The 20,036-nt window shown below is 36.4% G+C and overlaps 1 protein-coding gene across 1 annotated transcript in view; it reads left to right on the plus strand.

Annotated features, from left to right (window-relative positions):
- The window catches only part of LOC149777774 (nucleoporin NUP188-like), a 175,908-nt gene that overhangs the window by 104,413 nt on the left and 51,459 nt on the right, over positions 1-20,036 (plus strand). Inside the window, exons 31-36 of the mRNA XM_089938808.1 lie at positions 2,915-3,018; positions 3,933-4,014; positions 9,746-9,819; positions 11,386-11,461; positions 16,044-16,172; positions 18,308-18,382. Of these exons, the coding sequence (XP_089794934.1) occupies positions 2,915-3,018; positions 3,933-4,014; positions 9,746-9,819; positions 11,386-11,461; positions 16,044-16,172; positions 18,308-18,382 (540 nt within the window). The remainder of the gene's footprint in view (positions 1-2,914; positions 3,019-3,932; positions 4,015-9,745; positions 9,820-11,385; positions 11,462-16,043; positions 16,173-18,307; positions 18,383-20,036) is intronic.

Below are 20,036 nucleotides of genomic sequence, written 5' to 3' on the forward strand. Positions count from 1 at the left end.
TTAGCTAAAAACTGACAATAGAGGATCTCAAATCGGTGATGATTTAATACTGAATTTATGAAACAAGGCTTGCAAAAGCTGAACATTGTTGAATGAGTTTCATAAATTCCATCTTAAATCATTACCCGTTTTGGATTCTGTTTGTCACATAGCTTTTATTTTGATGGAAATAGTTCAGAAGGAAAGAATAAAAAAATAATTTTGTTCATTCTTACTCAGACATAGCACATTTTATTTGTAATGCATGAAATAGTTCCATATGCTAGTTGAATTAAATAGCAGTTCCAGATGCTAGTTGAATTAAATAGCAGTTCCCGATGCTAGTTGAATTAAATAGTTTTTCCAGATGCTAGTTGAATTAAATAGCAGTTCCAGATGCTAGTTGAATTAAATAGCAGTTCCAGATGCTAGTTGAATTAAATAGCAGTTCCCGATGCTAGTTGAATTAAATAGCAGTTCCCGATGCTAGTTGAATTAAATAGTTTTTCCAGATGCTAGTTGAATTAAATAGCAGTTCCCGATGCTAGTTGAATTAAAAAGCAGTTCCAGATGCTAGTTGAATTAAATAGCAGTTCCCGATGCTAGTTGAATTAAATAGTTTTTCCAGATGCTAGTTGAATTAAATAGCAGTTCCAGATGCTAGTTGAATTAAATAGCAGTTCCAGATGCTAGTTGAATTAAATAGCAGTTCCAGATGCTAGTTGAATTAAATAGTTTTTCCAGATGCCAGTTGAATTAAATAGCAGTTCCCGATGCTAGTTGAATTAAATAGTTTTTCCAGATGCTAGTTGAATTAAATAGCAGTTCCCGATGCTAGTTGAATTAAATAGCAGTTCCAGATGCTAGTTGAATTAAATAGCAGTTCCCGATGCTAGTTGAATTAAATAGTTTTTCCAGATGCTAGTTGAATTAAATAGCAGTTCCAGATGCTAGTTGAATTAAATAGCAGTTCCAGATGCTAGTTGAATTAAATAGCAGTTCCAGATGCTAGTTGAATTAAATAGCAGTTCCCGATGCTAGTTGAATTAAATAGCAGTTCCCGATGCTAGTTGAATTAAATAGTTTTTCCAGATGCTAGTTGAATTAAATAGCAGTTCCAGATGCTAGTTGAATTAAATAGCAGTTCCAGATGCTAGTTGAATTAAATAGTTTTTCCAGATGCCAGTTGAATTAAATAGCAGTTCCCGATGCTAGTTGAATTAAATAGCAGTTCCCGATGCTAGTTGAATTAAATAGTTTTTCCAGATGCTAGTTGAATTAAATAGTTTTTCCAGATGCTAGTTGAATTAAATAGCAGTTCCAGATGCTAGTTGAATTAAATAGTTTTTCCAGATGCCAGTTGAATTAAATAGTTTTTCCAGATGCCAGTTGAATTAAATAGCAGTTCCCGATGCTAGTTGAATTAAATAGTTTTTCCAGATGCTAGTTGAATTAAATAGCAGTTCCCGATGCTAGTTGAATTAAATAGCAGTTCCAGATGCTAGTTGAATTAAATAGCAGTTCCAGATGCTAGTTGAATTAAATAGCAGTTCCCGATGCTAGTTGAATTAAATAGTTTTTCCAGATGCTAGTTGAATTAAATAGCAGTTCCAGATGCTAGTTGAATTAAATAGCAGTTCCCGATGCTAGTTGAATTAATTAGTTTTTCCAGATGCTAGTTGAATTAAAGCGCAGTTTTGTAACCAATAACATTTAAAAGTAGATATATTGTTTTTAGAATTACGATTCAAAAAGTAAGTGTCCTTCCAAATCATCTGACACAGAAAACATCTTGTTTCAACACGGGATGTCCAGAGGAAATTCTGCGTGATGTCACTTAGTTTGACTGGTTAGGTTAGATGACCTGTATACATGGATTTAAATGAAAGTGTCTAGTATGTGCCCACCAAAAGTGTCTAGTATGTGCCCACCAAAAGAGTCTCAGTTTTGCTACTTAGCATTCCAATTGAGGATATTCATGTGTAGGAATGATTACTGGTTGCAGACATTCCAGATTTACTGTAATGTACTTGTCACCAGATATTTGCATTATTTGATTCTGAACAGTAGTAGACAAAGTATAATTTTATTTAAAGTCAGAATTGCATAACATAACGAGTATTAGCTTGTTTTTGCACTCCATGCCACCCCAACCCTCTATCCATTGACCAATACCCTTAGCTATTTTTCGCAGCTAGACCCTGTATGGGTAAATGGCCATATTCCAACAGATGTGACCTTTTATTCCCAATGCCCCTTGGGAAATTGATTATGAAAAATGGTCTAAAAAAAGTTGATATTAATAGTATAAAAAAGAACCAGATGGTGGGGTAAGGAAAATGCCCATGTTTGTAGCCAATGAATAGATAATTCTGCCTAAGAATATATTTCCACCAATCAGAATCACATAAAGTGATATGTTAACATCTTGTCCTATCAAAAATAATAAATATCACACTATTTGTAAAGTGTACCAACTATATGATGATACAGAACTTGTACACAGGTCAGTCAACGCAAAATTTCATGCTTGCCAGACACTAACTTCAAACATTGCATATTTTAGGATGTAAATGTTGTTACATTTAATATTTATCTTTATTACTTTGTGAGAAGAAATGTGTGCACTATAATCACAGCAGAATGACATGGGATCAAGATGTTCCCCATCATTGTTCTGCACTGAAAAACACAAACACATGTAGGAATGTGAGAATAAACCAGTCATTCTTGCTATATCAATAAGTGTGTAATCATGCCACAAGTTCACGAAAAAAACTTAAACTTAAGTATTGAATCTAGTGATTTGATTGGATGAAATTTAACTCCTCACAAAGTTAAGCCAATCAAATCACTTAAGTTGAAATCTAAATTTTATAACATGTCTGTGAAACTGTGAGTATTTGATATGATCAGTAATTCTGTTTTTCTGCAGGAGACCTACCAGTGTCCAGCAGATCTGCTGTGTGCATGTACAGAGTTTATACAGGCCTTGTGGGCAGGGCTTAGAGAGACAGCTATGTCTGTCCTTCGATCCAGGTATGCTGATTCCTCTACATACAGAATATCATTCAAACATACAGTATACAGTAAAGATTGTTTATAATGTTGTTTAATACAATGTTTTCTCTGTTTGAACATGTTAATTTCCCATGACAAATTCTGATACTGCTGATGACAGTGTTGCCCTTGCAGTGGTGCGTTATGCCTACTTGGACCTAGTAACAAGAATGTTGATTTGTTGGATCATGTTAATTTTGAGAGTAACACTCTCACATCTATGACATCTTAACTGAGGATGTTGTCAAATTAATGACCGATATTTTTGCCCCTGGAATAGACGAGGATGACAGTTATTAAGTACAAGTTGTCGTACTCGGAGCCATCAAGGTTCTAGCTGGCATATCAGACATTAGACTGTACCTACAAGTTGTCATACTCAGAGCCAGAAAGGTTCTGTTGGCATATCAGACATTAGACTACCTACAAGTCATTGTACTTGGAGCCAGCAAGATTTCATTTGGCGAGCTCAGTGTGACACACCTGATATTCTTTATAAGCATTTGCATGTCTTTGAATAATGTATCTGCTAAAATATCTTAGATTAATGAAAAATCAGATGATTTTTAACAATTTCTTCCCATACAGATAAATAAAGGACTGGTATATTAGTTGCTGTTGAACAGAATTGTTTTCACATAAAATTGATTTTTATGATTTGCTGACTGGTACATATACATGTATGTTGGCACTTTCATGAGATAGTAAAACTTACTGGTTTATCTTTTATTTTTCATAATAACATATTTTATTACAAATGAATTCTAACAATAATACAGCAACAATAATAATAATAATGATAATAATTACAAAATGTTTTCTTTTTCTTTCTTCGTTATTCATCAACTTTGTTAGAATCCATTCATTATCTGTGTTTACATCCTTTGTTTAAGAGAGGACTTCTGGTCCAGTCTGTGTTCTCCTTTGATGAGGGATCTGCCAAGAGTTGGGGAGGAGAATGAAGAACAGTCTAAGGTAATATGCACATGGACAGGCACCCAGACATATCTAGACAGAGATACAATTCATGATACAATTCATAAAAGACATAGACAGGCACCCAGACATATCTAGACAGAGATAAAGACATGTACAGGCACCCAGAAACATTTGGACAGAGATACAAGACATGGACAGACTCCCAGACATGTCTAAACAGAGATACAAATTATGATAAAAGACATAGACAGGCATCCAGAAACATTTAGACAGATACCAGGCATGAACAGGCACACAGAAATGTTCAGAGATACAAGACATGTACAGGCACACAGACATATCTAGACAGAGATACAAGACATGGAAAGGCACCCAGATATGTCTGGACAGAGATAAAAGACATGGACAGGTACCCAGACATACCTAGACAGAGATACAAGACATGGAAAGGCACACAGACATATCTAGACAGAGATACAAGACATGGAAAGGCACCCAGATATGTCTGGACAGAGATAAAAGACATGGACAGGTACCCAGACATACCTAGACAGAGATACAAGACATGGAAAGGCACCCAGATATGTCTGGACAGAGATAAAAGACATGGACAGGTACCCAGACATACCTAGACAGAGATACAAGACATGGAAAGGCACCCAGATATGTCTGGACAGAGATAAAAGACATGGACAGGTACCCAGACATACCTAGACAGAGATACAAGACATGGAAAGGCACCCAGACATGTCTGGACAGAGATAAAAGACATGGACAGGTACCCAGACATACCTAGACAGAGATACAAGACATGGAAAGGCACCCAGATATGTCTGGACAGAGATAAAAGACATGGACAGGTACCCAGACATACCTAGACAGAGATACAAGACATGGAAAGGCACCCAGACATGTCTGGACAGAGATAAAAGACATGGACAGGTACCCAGACATATCTAGACAGAGATACAAGACATGGAAAGGCACCCAGACATGTCTGGACAGAGATAAAAGACATGGACAGGTACCCAGACATATACAAGACATGGACAGGCACACAGACATATCTAGACAGAGATACAAGACATAGACAGGCATCCAGAAACATTTAGACAGATACCAGGCATGGACAGGCACACAGAAATGTTCAGAGATACAAGACATGTACAGGCACACAGACATACCTAGACAGAGATACAAGACATGGATATGGACCCAGACATGTACAAGACATGGACAGGCACCCAAACATACCTAGACATATACAAGACATGGACAGGCACCCAGATATGTCTGGACAGAGATACAAGACATGGAAAGGCACCCAGACATATACAAGACATGGACAGGCACCCAGATATGTCTGGACAGAGATACAAGACATGGATAGGCACCCAGACATATACAAGACATGGACAGGCACACAGACATATCTAGACAGAGATACAAGACATGGAAAGGCACCCAGATATGTCTGGACAGAGATACAAGACATGGACAGGCACACAGACATACCTAGACAGAGATACAAGACATGGAAAGGCACCCAGATATGTCTGGACAGAGATACAAGACATGGACAGGCACCCAAACATACCTAGACATATACAAGACATGGACAGGCTCACAGACATATCTAGACAGAGATACAAGACATGGAAAGGCACCCAGATATGTCTGGACAGAAATACAAGACATGGACAGGCACCCCGACATATCTAGACAGAGCAAGGCATAAATGAGAGACACAAGATAAGAGCAGGATTGGGTGCTGGGCCCATCAATTTGTGTAGAATGATTAGGATTGGGTGCTGGGCATTTCAGTTTGTGTAGAATGATCAGGATTTGGGTGCTGGGCCCATCAGTTTGTGTAGAATGATCAGGATTTGGGTGCTGGGCCCATCAGTTTGTGTAGAATGATCAGGATTGGGTGCTGGGCCCATCAGTTTGTGTAGAATGATCTGGATTGGGTGCTGGGCCCATTGGTTTGTGTAGAATGGTCAGGATTGGGTGCTGGGCCCATCAGTTTGTGTACAATTATCTGGATTGGGTGCTGGGCCCATCGGTTTGTGTAGAATGGTCAGGATTGGGTGCTGGGCCCATCAGTTTGTGTAGAATGATTAAGATTGGGTGCTGGGCACATCAGTTTGTAGAATGGGCAGGATTGGGTGCTGGGGACATCAATTTGTGTAGAATGGTCAGGATTGGGTGCTGGGCATATCAGTTTGTATAGAATGATTAAGATTGGGTGCTGGGCACATCAATTTGTGTAGAATGGTCAGGATTGGGTGCTGGCACATCAATTTGTGTAGAATGGTCAGGATTGGGTGCTGGACATATCAGTTTGTGTTGAATGATCTGGATTGGGTGCTGGGCCCATCAGTTTGAGTAGAATGATTAAGATTGGGTGCTGGGCACATCAATTTGTGTAGAATGGTCAGGATTGGGTGCTGGGCCCATCAGTTTGTGTAGAATGATCTGGATTGGGTGCTGGGCCCATCGGTTTGTGTAGAATGATCTGGATTGGGTGCTGGGCCCATCAGTTTGTGTAGAATGGTCAGGATTGGGTGCTGGGCCCATCAGTTTGTGTAGAATGATCTGGATTGGGTGCTGGGCCCATCGGTTTGTGTAGAATGGTCAGGATTGGGTGCTGGGCCCATCAGTTTGTGTAGAATGGTCAGGATTGGGTGCTGGGCCCATCAGTTTGTGTAGAATGATCAGGATTGGGTACTGGGCCCATCGGTTTGTGTAGAATGATTAAGATTGGGTGCTGGGCCCATCGGTTTGTGTAGAATGGTCTGGATTGGGTGCTGGGCATATCAGTTTGTGTAGAATGATTAAGATTGGGTGCTGGGCACATCAATTTGTGTAGAATGGTCAGAATTGGGTGCTGGCACATCAATTTGTGTAGAATGGTCAGGATTGGGTGCTGGGCATATCAGTTTGTGTTGAATGATCTGGATTGGGTGCTGGGCCCATTGGTTTGTGTAGAATGATTAAGATTGGGTTCTGGGCCCATCGGTTTGTGTAGAATGATCTGGATTGGGTGCTGGGCCCATCGGTTTGTGTCGAATGATCTGGATTGGGTGCTGGGCCCATCGGTTTGTGTAGAATGGTCAGGATTGGGTGCTGGGCCCATCAGTTTGTGTAGAATGATCTGGATTGGGTGCTGGGCCCATCGGTTTGTGTAGAATTGTCAGGATTGGGTGTTGGGCCCATCAGTTTGTGTAGAATGATCTGGATTGGGTGCTGGGCCCATCGGTCTGTGTAGAGTGGTCAGGATTGGGTGCTGGGCCCATCAGTTTGTGTAGAATGGTCAGGATTAAGTGCTGGGCCCATCGGTTTGTGTAGAATGGTCAGGATTGGGTGCTGGGCCCATCGGTTTGTGTAGAATGATCCGGATTTGGTGCTGGATATATCATTTTTTAAAAGTTGATTTATAAGGTGTTAAAATAGTCCAGAATAAATGGATGAAATTGTATATTCTGCATGAATGTCTTCCTAACAATGGATGTCACAAAAAGGCAATACATAGCAGTCACAATGCCTGGGTGAATTGAGATCAGTTCTTTTTTTATTACAATTTTCTATGGGCAATATCTCCTGTTTTCATCAGTGGTTCATCATCTGACTTTGCCCGTAAATGCTCCAGAAAAGGAATATCTTTTGAGATCGGTGACCAAAGAGGTAACAATTCAAGGTCACAGGGGCTTTTTAAATGGGTGGTCAGTATTTAAGGTTTATAATCTGGCAATATCATCTACAGTTGCCATCAGATACAATGAAACAATTTAACATGGAGTATAAAAGATGATTAATGATGTGGAGGTCAAAATGTAAAAAGATCAAGGTCACAGTGATCAGTTTTTTAAAGCTGTTTGTAGAAGAATATTAATATTGTGTCCTTGGATAAGCATAAGACTTTTAACAGAATCGTGCATGGGGCTGACAAGGCAGATGAGTGAAGGTCAAGGTCATGGTCACAAGATTTGTTTGGGTCGAATTGTCCAGGGAATATTATAAGGGCTATACCTTCTGTTTCCATAATTGATTGTTATAAAATTTGGCAGGAGATAAACATTTCAAGCAGAGGGGTGGTTAGCAGATGAGAAGTCAAGGTCTCATGAATTGTTTGGTAGTGTCTTGCTTGGGCCACAGTGATGTCAGAAACATAACTACAATTTTAACTATTTGCTTGAAATACCTTACTTTAAAACATGGCCCTTTTTATTTGACCTTGCTTCTGGACATGGCGCTTTTTATTTGACCTTACTACAGGACATGGCTCTTATTATTTGACCTTAATACAGGACATGGCTCTTTTTATTTGACCTTACTACAGGACATGGCTCTTATTATTTGACCTTACTACAGGACATGGCTCTTTTTATTTGACCTTACTACAGGACATGGCTGTTTCATTTGACCTTACTACAGGACATGGCTCTTTTTATTTGACCTTACTACAGGACATGGTGCTTTTTATTTGACCTTACTACAGGACATGGCTCTTTTTATTTGACCTTACTACAGGACATGGCGCTTTTTATTTGACCTTACTACAGGACATGTCTCCTTTTATTGACCTTACTACAGGACATGTCTCCTTTTATTGACCTTACTACAGGACATGGCTGTTTTTTATTTGACCTTACTACAGGACATGGCGCATTTTATTTGACCTTACTACAGGACATGGCTCTATTTATTTGACGTTACTACAGGACATGGCCCTTTTTATTTGACCTTGCTTCTGGACATGGCGCTTTTTATTTGACCTTACTACAGGACATGGCTCTTTTTATTTGACCTTACTACAGGACATGGTGCTTTTTATTTGACCTTACTACAGGACATGGCGCATTTTATTTGACCTTACTACAGGACATGGCTCTATTTATTTGACGTTACTACAGGACATGGCCCTTTTTATTTGACCTTGCTTCTGGACATGGCGCTTTTTATTTGACCTTACTACAGGACATGGCTCTTTATTTGACCCAGACTCCTGTGGGTTCCAAAATGAATACAGTGACATTTTCCATTTGTGGTAATTTTGTGTCAGGTAATGTTTAGGTAGAAATTCTAAGCACAGGTTATATTTTGTTTTATGTAAGCAAGGAAAAAAGTATATATTGGTGCTTGCACACAGATAAGAAGATCACACTCTCAGAGGTGTCATGCTATTTAAAATCATTGATTTCCTATGAGATTGAGGTGCATTTTTCCATGCATAAATAATATCTGTATGCCATCACTTCACAACCAGTCTGAGACTTTACAACTTTACTACCTTTCTGAGACTTAACAACCAGTCTAAGGCAGGAAAAGTAAGGATTACACGTCCATTGGTTTCATTAGTACAAAGGCTACAAAAGAAAGAAATGTCATTGTGTCAACATCTTTTTAATCAGTATTTGAAAAGGTTTTAATTTGTGAGTCATTCTAATTAGTTCTGTTGTACGTTTTGCTTGTCTTAATTAGCTTTCTTTTTGCCACAATTTGTACAGTTTGTTAATATAGGGATTATGATTCATTCTGTTCCTACAATTACTGTCATATCTACTTTTATTTATACTCATGTTGTATTAAAACTTTAATACATTTGTTTTTTATGTATTTGTTATAACTCTATTTCATGTACAAACTACATTTGTTTTGTATTTGCTATAACCCTGTTTTATTGTATATGCTCAGATTGTTACATATCAAAAAAATATGTTGTAATAATGGTGCTTTATGTCATGCATGTTTGTTCCTTATGCAGATGTTGTCTCACAGGATCAAGAATGTGGCCTTCATATGCAAGATTCTGGCACAGGAAATTTATACAGTCACAAGGTTTGTACATTTTTTTGGCAATTTATAAAACATGTAAAATGCTATGGTTTTCAGTGCTTCAGTTTGTGGATTGTGGGAAGGGATGGTATCCTGTTGTTTCTATTGCTGGATCTTTACATTTACAGCAAACATGGAATGTACAAGTATTTTACCCCAAGAAAAATGTAAAACTCACAGTAGACCGGTATGACCTTTTACCGCGTTAACAACTTTCCCTCAGAAAGTTAACTATATTTTTATTTTTTATTTTTATCCTACTGGATCAGTAATCAACTTGGGGTGCATTTGTCTTGGTGATTGATTTTAATTTATGATCAACAGGACCACCAAAGTACTAGATATTCTGAGGTGGCCTCTAATGCAAGGTGTTCTAAAGACGTCCTATTACTCTGTCATTTGTATACAGTGACCATTGGTGGTATGGTATACAGTTATTATTTTTTAAAATCAGGAAATGTTATGTACAAGCAAGAGACAAAATAAATTCACAAATTGAATGAAGATCTTGATATGCCCATGAAATAATTATGGTGTATGATGTAGATATTTTTTTTTGCATGGCATATTTATAGTTAACCCCAGCTCTAGTAAACTTTAATTGTTTGCCTCATGTCTAGAAAACACATTTGATGAATTTGAAGGGATGTCAGAGTTCATTAACTTGCCTTTATAACTACTAATTTGAATCCTGAGTAAGATAACAGTTTGTATCAAAAGAGAGAGCACCTGATATGTTAAAAATTCTGCTTGTATTGTTTAAATTGTGAAGATGACAATTTTTAGACATTGTTCTCAGCATGTTTGTATGATTGAAAAGTATGAAAAAGGCATTCGTACTCAGTATGGTATGAATTGGTGTTGGTGTTGTGTGGTTTAACGCCATTTTTCAGCACACAATGGTGGCCAGTATTAATGGTGGAGGAAGAACCCAGGAAAACCCCGGAATGAACCACCAACCCACAAGAAGCTACTGGCAAGCTTTTTCACATGGAAAAATGGCATTAAACCCCACGACAACAGCATTCATTTTGTCACATATTGTTTAAGTTTGTTTAAGCCAATACAGGTACTGTGGTTGTGCATGTGTATTCCATGAATACATTTGTAGTTTCTTTGTTATTTTGTAATCTGCACCCCTTACTGCATATAGGTAAAACATGAGTTCTTTTCTTTGAAGCAAACTACCTACTTAGGATATTTTGTTCAGGTTATCCGAACTCTTTAGCCAGATGTAGTGTGATAATGTTTATATAGATAATACTTTTGTGGAAACTTGTTGATTTAACATCAGGACATTGATCAATGAAAGAATCTCTACTCAAAACAAGGAAGTGGCAGTTTATCCACAACTAATCTACAATGCTTGTTTGGTTGTAAGGGCAATTATGGAGATCTTACAAGTACCCTGATGCATCAACCCATCTTGCTTTGATGTCAGATCTGTTTGAAATATCCCAAGTAACATGTCTTTTTGACAAATTTTAAATTGTTCAACCTTTGGGGATTTTAGGGTTTTAGTTTAAAAAAAGACAAGGGAATCCATAAATGTTTGTAATCATATTTCAGTTCCAAGTTGGATGCCAATCTGAAGAAAGTTCTGCAGGAACTTGCAACCAAAGAGAGACTGATGTATTGGTCAGGGGTATGTACAGTGTGAAATGTGTTTGTCATCTGGAATTCAGACGAGCTTAGTGTTTCCTGGAATTATATTTGTTTTTCTTACCAATGAGTATCTTAAATTTTAAATGAATTTTATGAAAGAAAGTGAGTAATTTCTCTGTTATTTCTCCATACACAAAACAAAAATACTTATGTTTTCATGTGTGTGTGTGTGTGTGTGTGTGTGTGTGTGTGTGTGATACCTGCCATAACACATGTGATGCAACAAATACGATATTTAACTCCTGTAACACCGAAGATGAATTTCAGCAAACTTTAGGGCAGGGGTGGGGCAACATTTCTATCACCATTATATATATCCAGAGTGTGTAGTCATTGTAAACTGTAAACAGTCCTGCTTGGAGCCCATGTAAAGCTATCCTCATGGCAGTTTACACAACTGAGTATCATGGAGTTAGTAAGGTGATTAAAGATAAACAACCTCCATTTGGCTTAGAATAGCTAAGGTAATACACGTCAAGTCCTTTGAACACTGCTTTAATTGAACCCATTAGAATCATTTGTGTAGGTAAGATACACTAAGTGGAACAACCCAGTTTGTTTGAGTTAGGTACATCATAAAAATGTGTCTTAAAGAACAAAAGCTATTACACATCACTGCCTGGACTGAGAATAATAAGCCGTCATTGTCAAAGCTATTACACATCACTGCCTGGACTGAGAATAATAAGCCATCATTGTCAAAGCTATTACACATCACTGCCTGGACTGAGAATAATAAGCCATCATTGTCAAAGCTATTACACATCACTGCCAGGACTGAGAATAATAAGCCATCATTGTCAAAGCTATTACACATCACTGCCTGGACTGAGAATATTAAGCCATCATTGTCAAAGCTATTACACATCACTGCCAGGACTGAGAATAATAAGCCATCATTGTCAAAGCTGTTACACATCACTGCCTGGACTGAGAATAATAAGCCATCATTGTCAAAGCTATTACACATCACTGCCTGGACTGAGAATAATAAGCCATCATTGTCAAAGCTATTACACATCACTGCCAGGACTGAGAATAATAAGCCATCATTGTCAAAGCTATTACACATCACTGCCTGACTGAGAATAATAAGCCATCATTGTCAAAGCTATTACACGTCACTGCCTGGACTGAGAATAATAAGCCATCATTGTCAAAGCTATTACACGTCACTGCCTGGACTGAGAATAATAAGCCATCATTGTCAAAGCTATTACACGTCACTGCTTGGACTGAGAATAATAAGCCATCATTGTCAAAGATTATTGGCAAGTTTGTGGTCAGCAGCATCATTTCTTTCAAGTCGGATTCTACTCCATACATAAAGTGCAAAATTATATTTTTTTGGTGGTGGGAATAGTGTACAGTGTTTTTCGTCTTTTTATGGCAAAATGCAGATTTGATTTAGGAAAAGATTATCCATTTGCAAAACAAGCAATGGTCAGCAAAACTAAATCTCAGAACTCTTGGATGGAATTTGATTTTGTGAAACCCAGCTTTTTTTTAATACACACTGCAAAGCACCATATCTACATTAATCAGTCTGGGGTGTACAACATCCATTGACATCACAACACCACCCAGCATGTTTACCGCTTTCACATTAATTCAGATGTAGAAAGATCATTTTTTATGCTGAGAAAAATTAAATAAATTGCTTGTGATGATATTGGACAATGCTAAGTACCCACTATTTTTGGTTTGTAAGAATATTAAATGCTTCAGAGAAAATGTTATTTTCATTTTATCAAATTTGAATTTGCAGTAATTTTATTTAGGCTTATATGAAAAGATAACTTGCTCTCAATTGGACAACATTGCTTTTATTTAGGTCATTTGCACTGACACTACACCCTTGAGACCTTAAAACATACTTTTGAGTCCCCCAACACTGCTTCTGTGTGTGTGTGAGAGAGAGAGAGAGAGAGAGAGAGATTATTTTTTATATTCATCATGATCTACTCAGGTTAAGACTGACAATGTAAATATAAATACTTGAGAAAAGAGAGATGTAAATAGTTTTTTCTTTAACTTTAATGTTTCAATAAAACTAGACTTAAAAGTAATGTTTGAAAAGGACCAGTCAGATAATGTGAATAATATTCTTTGATATACAGTTCTTCTTGGCAAATATTACATTATTAGTTATCGAGGTAGGTAATGTATGAATTTTTCTACAAGCAGAAAAACATCTGAAACAGTTAATATTTGTTACTTATTCTTTATATAAAAGATATTTACCATGACATCAAGGATAACATAACTGATACTAATTCATCTTACAGACATTTACCATGACATCAAGGATAACATATTTGATACTATTTCTTCTTACAGACAACATTTATCATGACATCAAGGATAACATAATTGATAACTAATTCTTCTTACAGACATTTACCATGACATCAAGGATAACATAATTGATACTAATAATTCTTACAGATATTTACCATGACATCAAGGATAACATAATTGATACTAATTCTTCTTGCACACATTTGCCATGACATCAAGGATAACATAATTTATACTAATTCTTCTTGCACACATTTGCCATGACATCAAGGATAACATAATTGATACTAGTTCTTCTTGCAGACAACATTTTTCATGACATCAAGGATAACATAATTGATACTAATTCTTCTGACAGACATTTACCATGACATCAAGGATAACATAATTGATACTAATTCTTCTTACAGACAACATTTACCGTGACATCAAGGATAACATAATTGGTACTAATTCTTCTTAGATTTACCATGACATCAAGGATAACATAATTGATACTAATTCTTCTTACAGACAACATTTATCATGACATCAAGGATAACATAATTGATACTAATTCTTCTTACAGACATTTACCATGACATCAAGGATAACATAATTGATACTAATTCTTCTTACAGACAACATTTACCATGACATCAAGGATAACATAATTGATACTAATTCTTCTTAGATTTACCATGACATCAAGGATAACATAATTGATACTAATTCTTCGTACACACATTTGCCATGACATCAAGGATAACATAATTGATACTAATTCTTCTTACAGACAACATTTACCGTGACATCAAGGATAACATAATTGATACTAATTCTTCTTACAGACATTTACCATGACATCAAGGATAACATAATTGATACTAATTCTTCTTACAGACAACATTTACCATGACATCAATGATAACATAATTGATGCTAATTCTTCTTACAGACATTTACCATGACATCAAGGATAACATAATTAATACTAATTCTTCTTACACATGTTTACCATGACATCAAGGATAACATAATTGATACTAATTCTTCTTGCAGACAATATTTACCGTGACATCAACGATAAAATAATTGATACAAATTCTTGATATAGACAACATTTACCATGACATCAAAGATAACATAATTGATACTAATTCTTCTTACAGACAACATTTACCATGACATCAAGGATAACATAATTGATACTAATTCTTCATATAGACGACATTTACCATGACATCAAGGATAACATAATTGATACTTATTCTTCATACAGACAACATTTGCATGGACATAAGGATAACACCAAGTTTTATGTTGCTAGTGATGATGCCAGGTCAGTTATTTGATATTCCACAAATGAATAAAAAAGTTCCCAATATTTGAAAGATCAGTAAAATGGTGACCTATTCTAGAGTTTGTTGGATTATTCTTTCAGGATTGGTAAAGTATTAAAAAGTGATTACAAAAGTTTCAAAAGTCAACATTTACCAAGGTTGTTTATTCTATCACAAGTGCAATTACCAGAAAATGAAATTACTTTGTTCTTAACACCATGAAATTCGGTTATACCACCATGAAATTACTTTGGTCTTAATACCATGAAATTACTTGGGTCTTAATACCATGAAATTATTTGGGTCTTACCACCATGAAATTTGGTCTTAACACCATGAAATTATTTTGGTCTTAACACCCTGAAATTACTTGAGTCTTAACACCACGCATTTACTTGGGTCTTAACACAATGGAATTACTTGGGTCTTAGTACCATGAAATTACTTGGGTCTTAACAATGGAATTATTTGGGGTCTTACCAACATGAAATTACTTGGGTCTTAACACCATGAAATTTTCAGATATAGCAACAGTTTAAAAAAATTGACAAGAAATTTAAATGACCTAGTGCTATCAGTGATCTGTTTTTGTTGAGATACCTTGTATGTACGTCATGGTAGCAACAAACCTTAAATATAAAAACCTAATGCCTTCTGTCGAAACAACAAGTCCCTTTCACCAATCCACAAATTTAAGTACAGAGGAGAGGTCTATTCATTGGTATGAAACCATGGAAACTGGTACCCATGTAAATGAATGAATTCGCAGTAATTCAAGAGAATTTAACCAAATTGACTAGACAGTCATGATTTCAAGCCCTTACAGATGATTGCAAATGATGCCTATCTGGATTTAGTTAACTCACAATCTTTTTATACTGTATTTACTATATTTTGTTTAAATGATTACTATTTAATTTTATTTTAATTTTATTTTAGTACATCTGTGATCTCGTGAAGGCAGAGTCAGAAAGATTTGAAGTGTTAGAAGAGGAGATACCAGGGACACCCTCTCTAAGGCTTCTCCTGGCATGGAAGGACTTTCTGGTGGTGCTAGGAAAATTTATTGTGAGTTTCCAGTGTTGTCATTTTATGTATCAGATGGCAGTATTGATGTTTCCATATTTCCTGCATGTTTATGGACACTGTTTTTGAACAGCATACATTTTGGGTGGAAATAATAATTAAATGCCTTAGAATATTCATATGTTGTGGGATTATAACTGTTTTCTAGAACTTATCTTTCAGGCACAGCCTAAGTAGAATCCTGTTGTGTTAACCGATAATTTAACGGAGATAAAGTTCACTTCATTGGGTCAGCAATAAATATTTAATGAATCATCAGCTTTCATGAACTAAAATAACTTTATGTCAATTGTCATGAACTAAAATAACTTTATGTCAGTTGTCATGAAAACATTTCAGATATTTCATGTAAATTCCCAGTTTTATATGATGGAAGATTCATGCTAATGTATATTAAAAAAATTAAGCAGAAAAAATGGCATCTGTGCTCAGAAAATCTGATAGCCCGATGTTTGTGGCCCCTTTAATTTCAGATCAGGTTCCTCCTGTATTCAGAGTGTGGTGCCCATTGGGCTTGTTGAAAAAAATACAATTTAATGGAGAAAACGTCTATTGCGCTGATGAAATGCAGGAATTTTTTTCAAGATGTTGACCAGCCATAACATGGTGTGTCATGCTAAAAACAAAATTTTACTCCACAAGCCCCTGACGCGGTCATGTTTTGACAAACACAACTTTTAGTAATCTTTGAAAATAGAACCAAAAAAAGACAAAATAAATTCATTATATGCCTGTTACATGTTTCATGTATAAACAGTAAACGGTCTTGATTGGAGCTGATTAAGGCAGTTTAAATAGAGGTAATTAATGGCAATGAGGTCAGGTATGAACCACCATTTCATGTATTAAGCAAGTATGATGTGTTTGAAGACTGCAGTGGGTGAGCCCATTGTGTGAAATTGTATGAGAGACAGTTTTGACAATGATTACATCATGGGTGTCCAAATCAACTTTCTTCTGACCAGGATTTTTACAGGGAATCCAGCAGAGAAGTTTGAACAGCAGTACCATCCCGTCTCGAGTGAGTGTAGTAATGAAGACTGATGACACTTGCATTACCTTCAAATTCCCTGTGCGTTAAACCCCACAACAACAACAACAAATTCCCTATTGATCCCTATTGAATTCATATTTAAAGTGTAGTAGTTGTGTGTGTGACAAATAATATTTAAAAAGGGAAAAATTATGGGATATAGAAATTGAAAGACTTTGAAAGAAAGTATGCTGACTTAGGCCTTCTAATATTAGACAAAAAGCATCCTGGCTTAGGCCTTACAAATGATGTGGTTACACAGATGCCAACCATTCAGGCTTTGGCTGAATCATTCCTCTTTTTGAACTACAGTGTACATCTTTATGCTCAATTCTATCCTGTTCCGATTCCAATTTTCTGGTCAGATAAATTTTTATTTAGGTGAACTCCAATTTAAGCACCAATATAACTTGATCACTGAAACACTATAAAATCCAGTTGTAATTCTTTTGAAAGAGTATCAAAGTGTACCACAAAAGCAATTAAAAATTGACGGATCTGAAATAAAGTCAGTTTAGTACCTTGATTCACCTGATAAAGGTAAATATGTCATAACAAAAACAGCTGTTAAGGATCATATCTGGATGAAATGCCGTGTTACTGAAATTTCAGACTGAAGCCATCATCATTGGATGAATACTCTCCCTTTGCAGTCTGTCTTAAGCATGTCATATCATGAGATGGCTGCCTGGTCAGTCAGAAGGCACTTTGAATCAGTAAAGATTAGCGCTAAATAATAATGATCGATAAAAATTTTAAGTATTTCTATTTATGTGTACATATTGCAGGTTTTAAATCTAGCATTCCTATTTCACATCAGTAGTTGTTGGCATCTCTGCTGATGTGAAGATATAAAAAAATTGATTTTTAAAAGAATTATTTTCGCAACATATGCAATCAACAGCAATAAAAAAAATGTACACAAGAAGCATCCTAAATGACCCAGATTTTTTTGGCAAATGATTCTTATGTTAAACTTTTAGTTATATGTCAGACAGGTGAGTGAGTAGTTTGTTACATTTACAGATGCCAGCAGTCATACTGATTGATCATGTCAATAAAAACATATTTTTTCACTACACAGGTGCCAGAACTTCAAATAGGAGATGGACTGAAAGAGCACATAATTACAGATCTTTTGGAAGGTGTTCATGCTCAGGTAGTACTTTGACTTCCTAACTGCATACCATAAAATTGTTGATTTCTCCCACATGTGTAAGGCAGGCAGGAATATATTGTTTTCAGTTTGTGGTGTACTTGCATATGAACACTGGAGAACTTTATTACAATGATTTAAAGTTCTTGTGGAAGTTAACATTTATGTATTGTTTCCAGTGTATTAGCTTTTGATCAGGGGCTCAACATGCAGGTTAGGCAATGCTTTGATCATGGGTTCAACATGCAGGTTAGGCATTGTTTTAATCATGGGTTCAACATACAGGTTAGGCAGTGCTTTGATCATGGGCTGAACATGCAGGCTTTGCAATGCATTGATCATGGGCTCAACATGCAGGTTAGGCAATGCTTTGATCATGGGTTCAACATGCAGGTTAGGCAATGCTTTGATCATGGGTTCAACATGCAGGTTAGGCAATGCTTTGATCATGGGTTCAACATGCAGGCTTGGCAATGCATTGATCATGGGCTCAACATGCAGGTTAGGCAATGCTTTAATCATGGGTTCAACATGCAGGTTAGGCAATGCTTTGATCATGGGTTCAACATGCAGGTTAGGCAATGCATTGAACATGGGCTCAACATGCAGGTTAGGCAGTGCTTTGATCATGGGTTCAACATGCAGGCTTGGCAATGCATTGATCATGGGTTCAACATGCAGGTTAGGCAATGCTTTGATCATGGGTTTAACATGCAGGCTTGGCAATGCATTGATCATGGGTTCAACATGCAGGTTAGGCAGTGCTTTGGACTCATTATACAGACCCTGGCCTTATGTAACACAGTAAACTAGCAAATACTTGTTAACTGAATTCTGCCAATTTAACATGTCAGATGACAAAAAGTGTATGAAATATGCCAGTTTGACCAAAAAATATATCTGAAATGTGCCAGTTTGATAAGCGGAGGGAAAAAATGTATCTGAAATATGCCAGTTTGACAAGCCAAAGAATTATTTTAATGTGAAATATGTGTTTAACAAGCCAGAAAACAAAATATATCCAAAATATGCCAGTTTGACAAACCAAACAAGCCATTGTATCTGCAGTATGCCTTGTAAATAACCAGATGCATAAAGGAATGCATGTAAATTTAATGTATTTTAAAGTATAATCCGATTCCAATCCATTATGAACTGCACCCCACCCCTTTCTTTGAGAGTATTTACCTGGCACAGTTTCAGGAGGATTATTTAATCCCTTGTAAATTTCAACCCAAATCTTGTTCCATCAGGGCAGGCTTTTTCATTTGGAAAAATAAAGTTGTCAGTGAGTGCATTGTTAAAGAAATGCTGTTTTTAGTAGACATGGCATCCTACTATATATTGTAAGGTACATGGTAATGATGCAGATGCTTGCACAGGTAAAAATAAATGATAGTACATCAAAACTGTATACAACCTGCATAATAGCGACTGCTATATAGCCAGTAAAATTTAAAGAAAGGGTACAAAAATACATTGTCAAATTTAATCAGTTTTATTCATACCGTCTTCAATTAATGAAATTTTCATGTATCATTTCCCAGCCAAAGCTGGTAGTTTACAGAAACTATTGTTATGATTGAGTGACCTATTTGTTGCATTTAGATTTTTTAATTGTTTCATATTAATATTGCCAGTTCTAATCTAAGTTACA

The sequence above is a fragment of the Sinohyriopsis cumingii genome, chromosome 17 (genome assembly GCF_028554795.1).
Source record: "Sinohyriopsis cumingii isolate HCF-2022 chromosome 17, ASM2855479v2, whole genome shotgun sequence".
Classification (NCBI taxonomy): Eukaryota; Metazoa; Mollusca; class Bivalvia; order Unionida; family Unionidae; genus Sinohyriopsis; species Sinohyriopsis cumingii.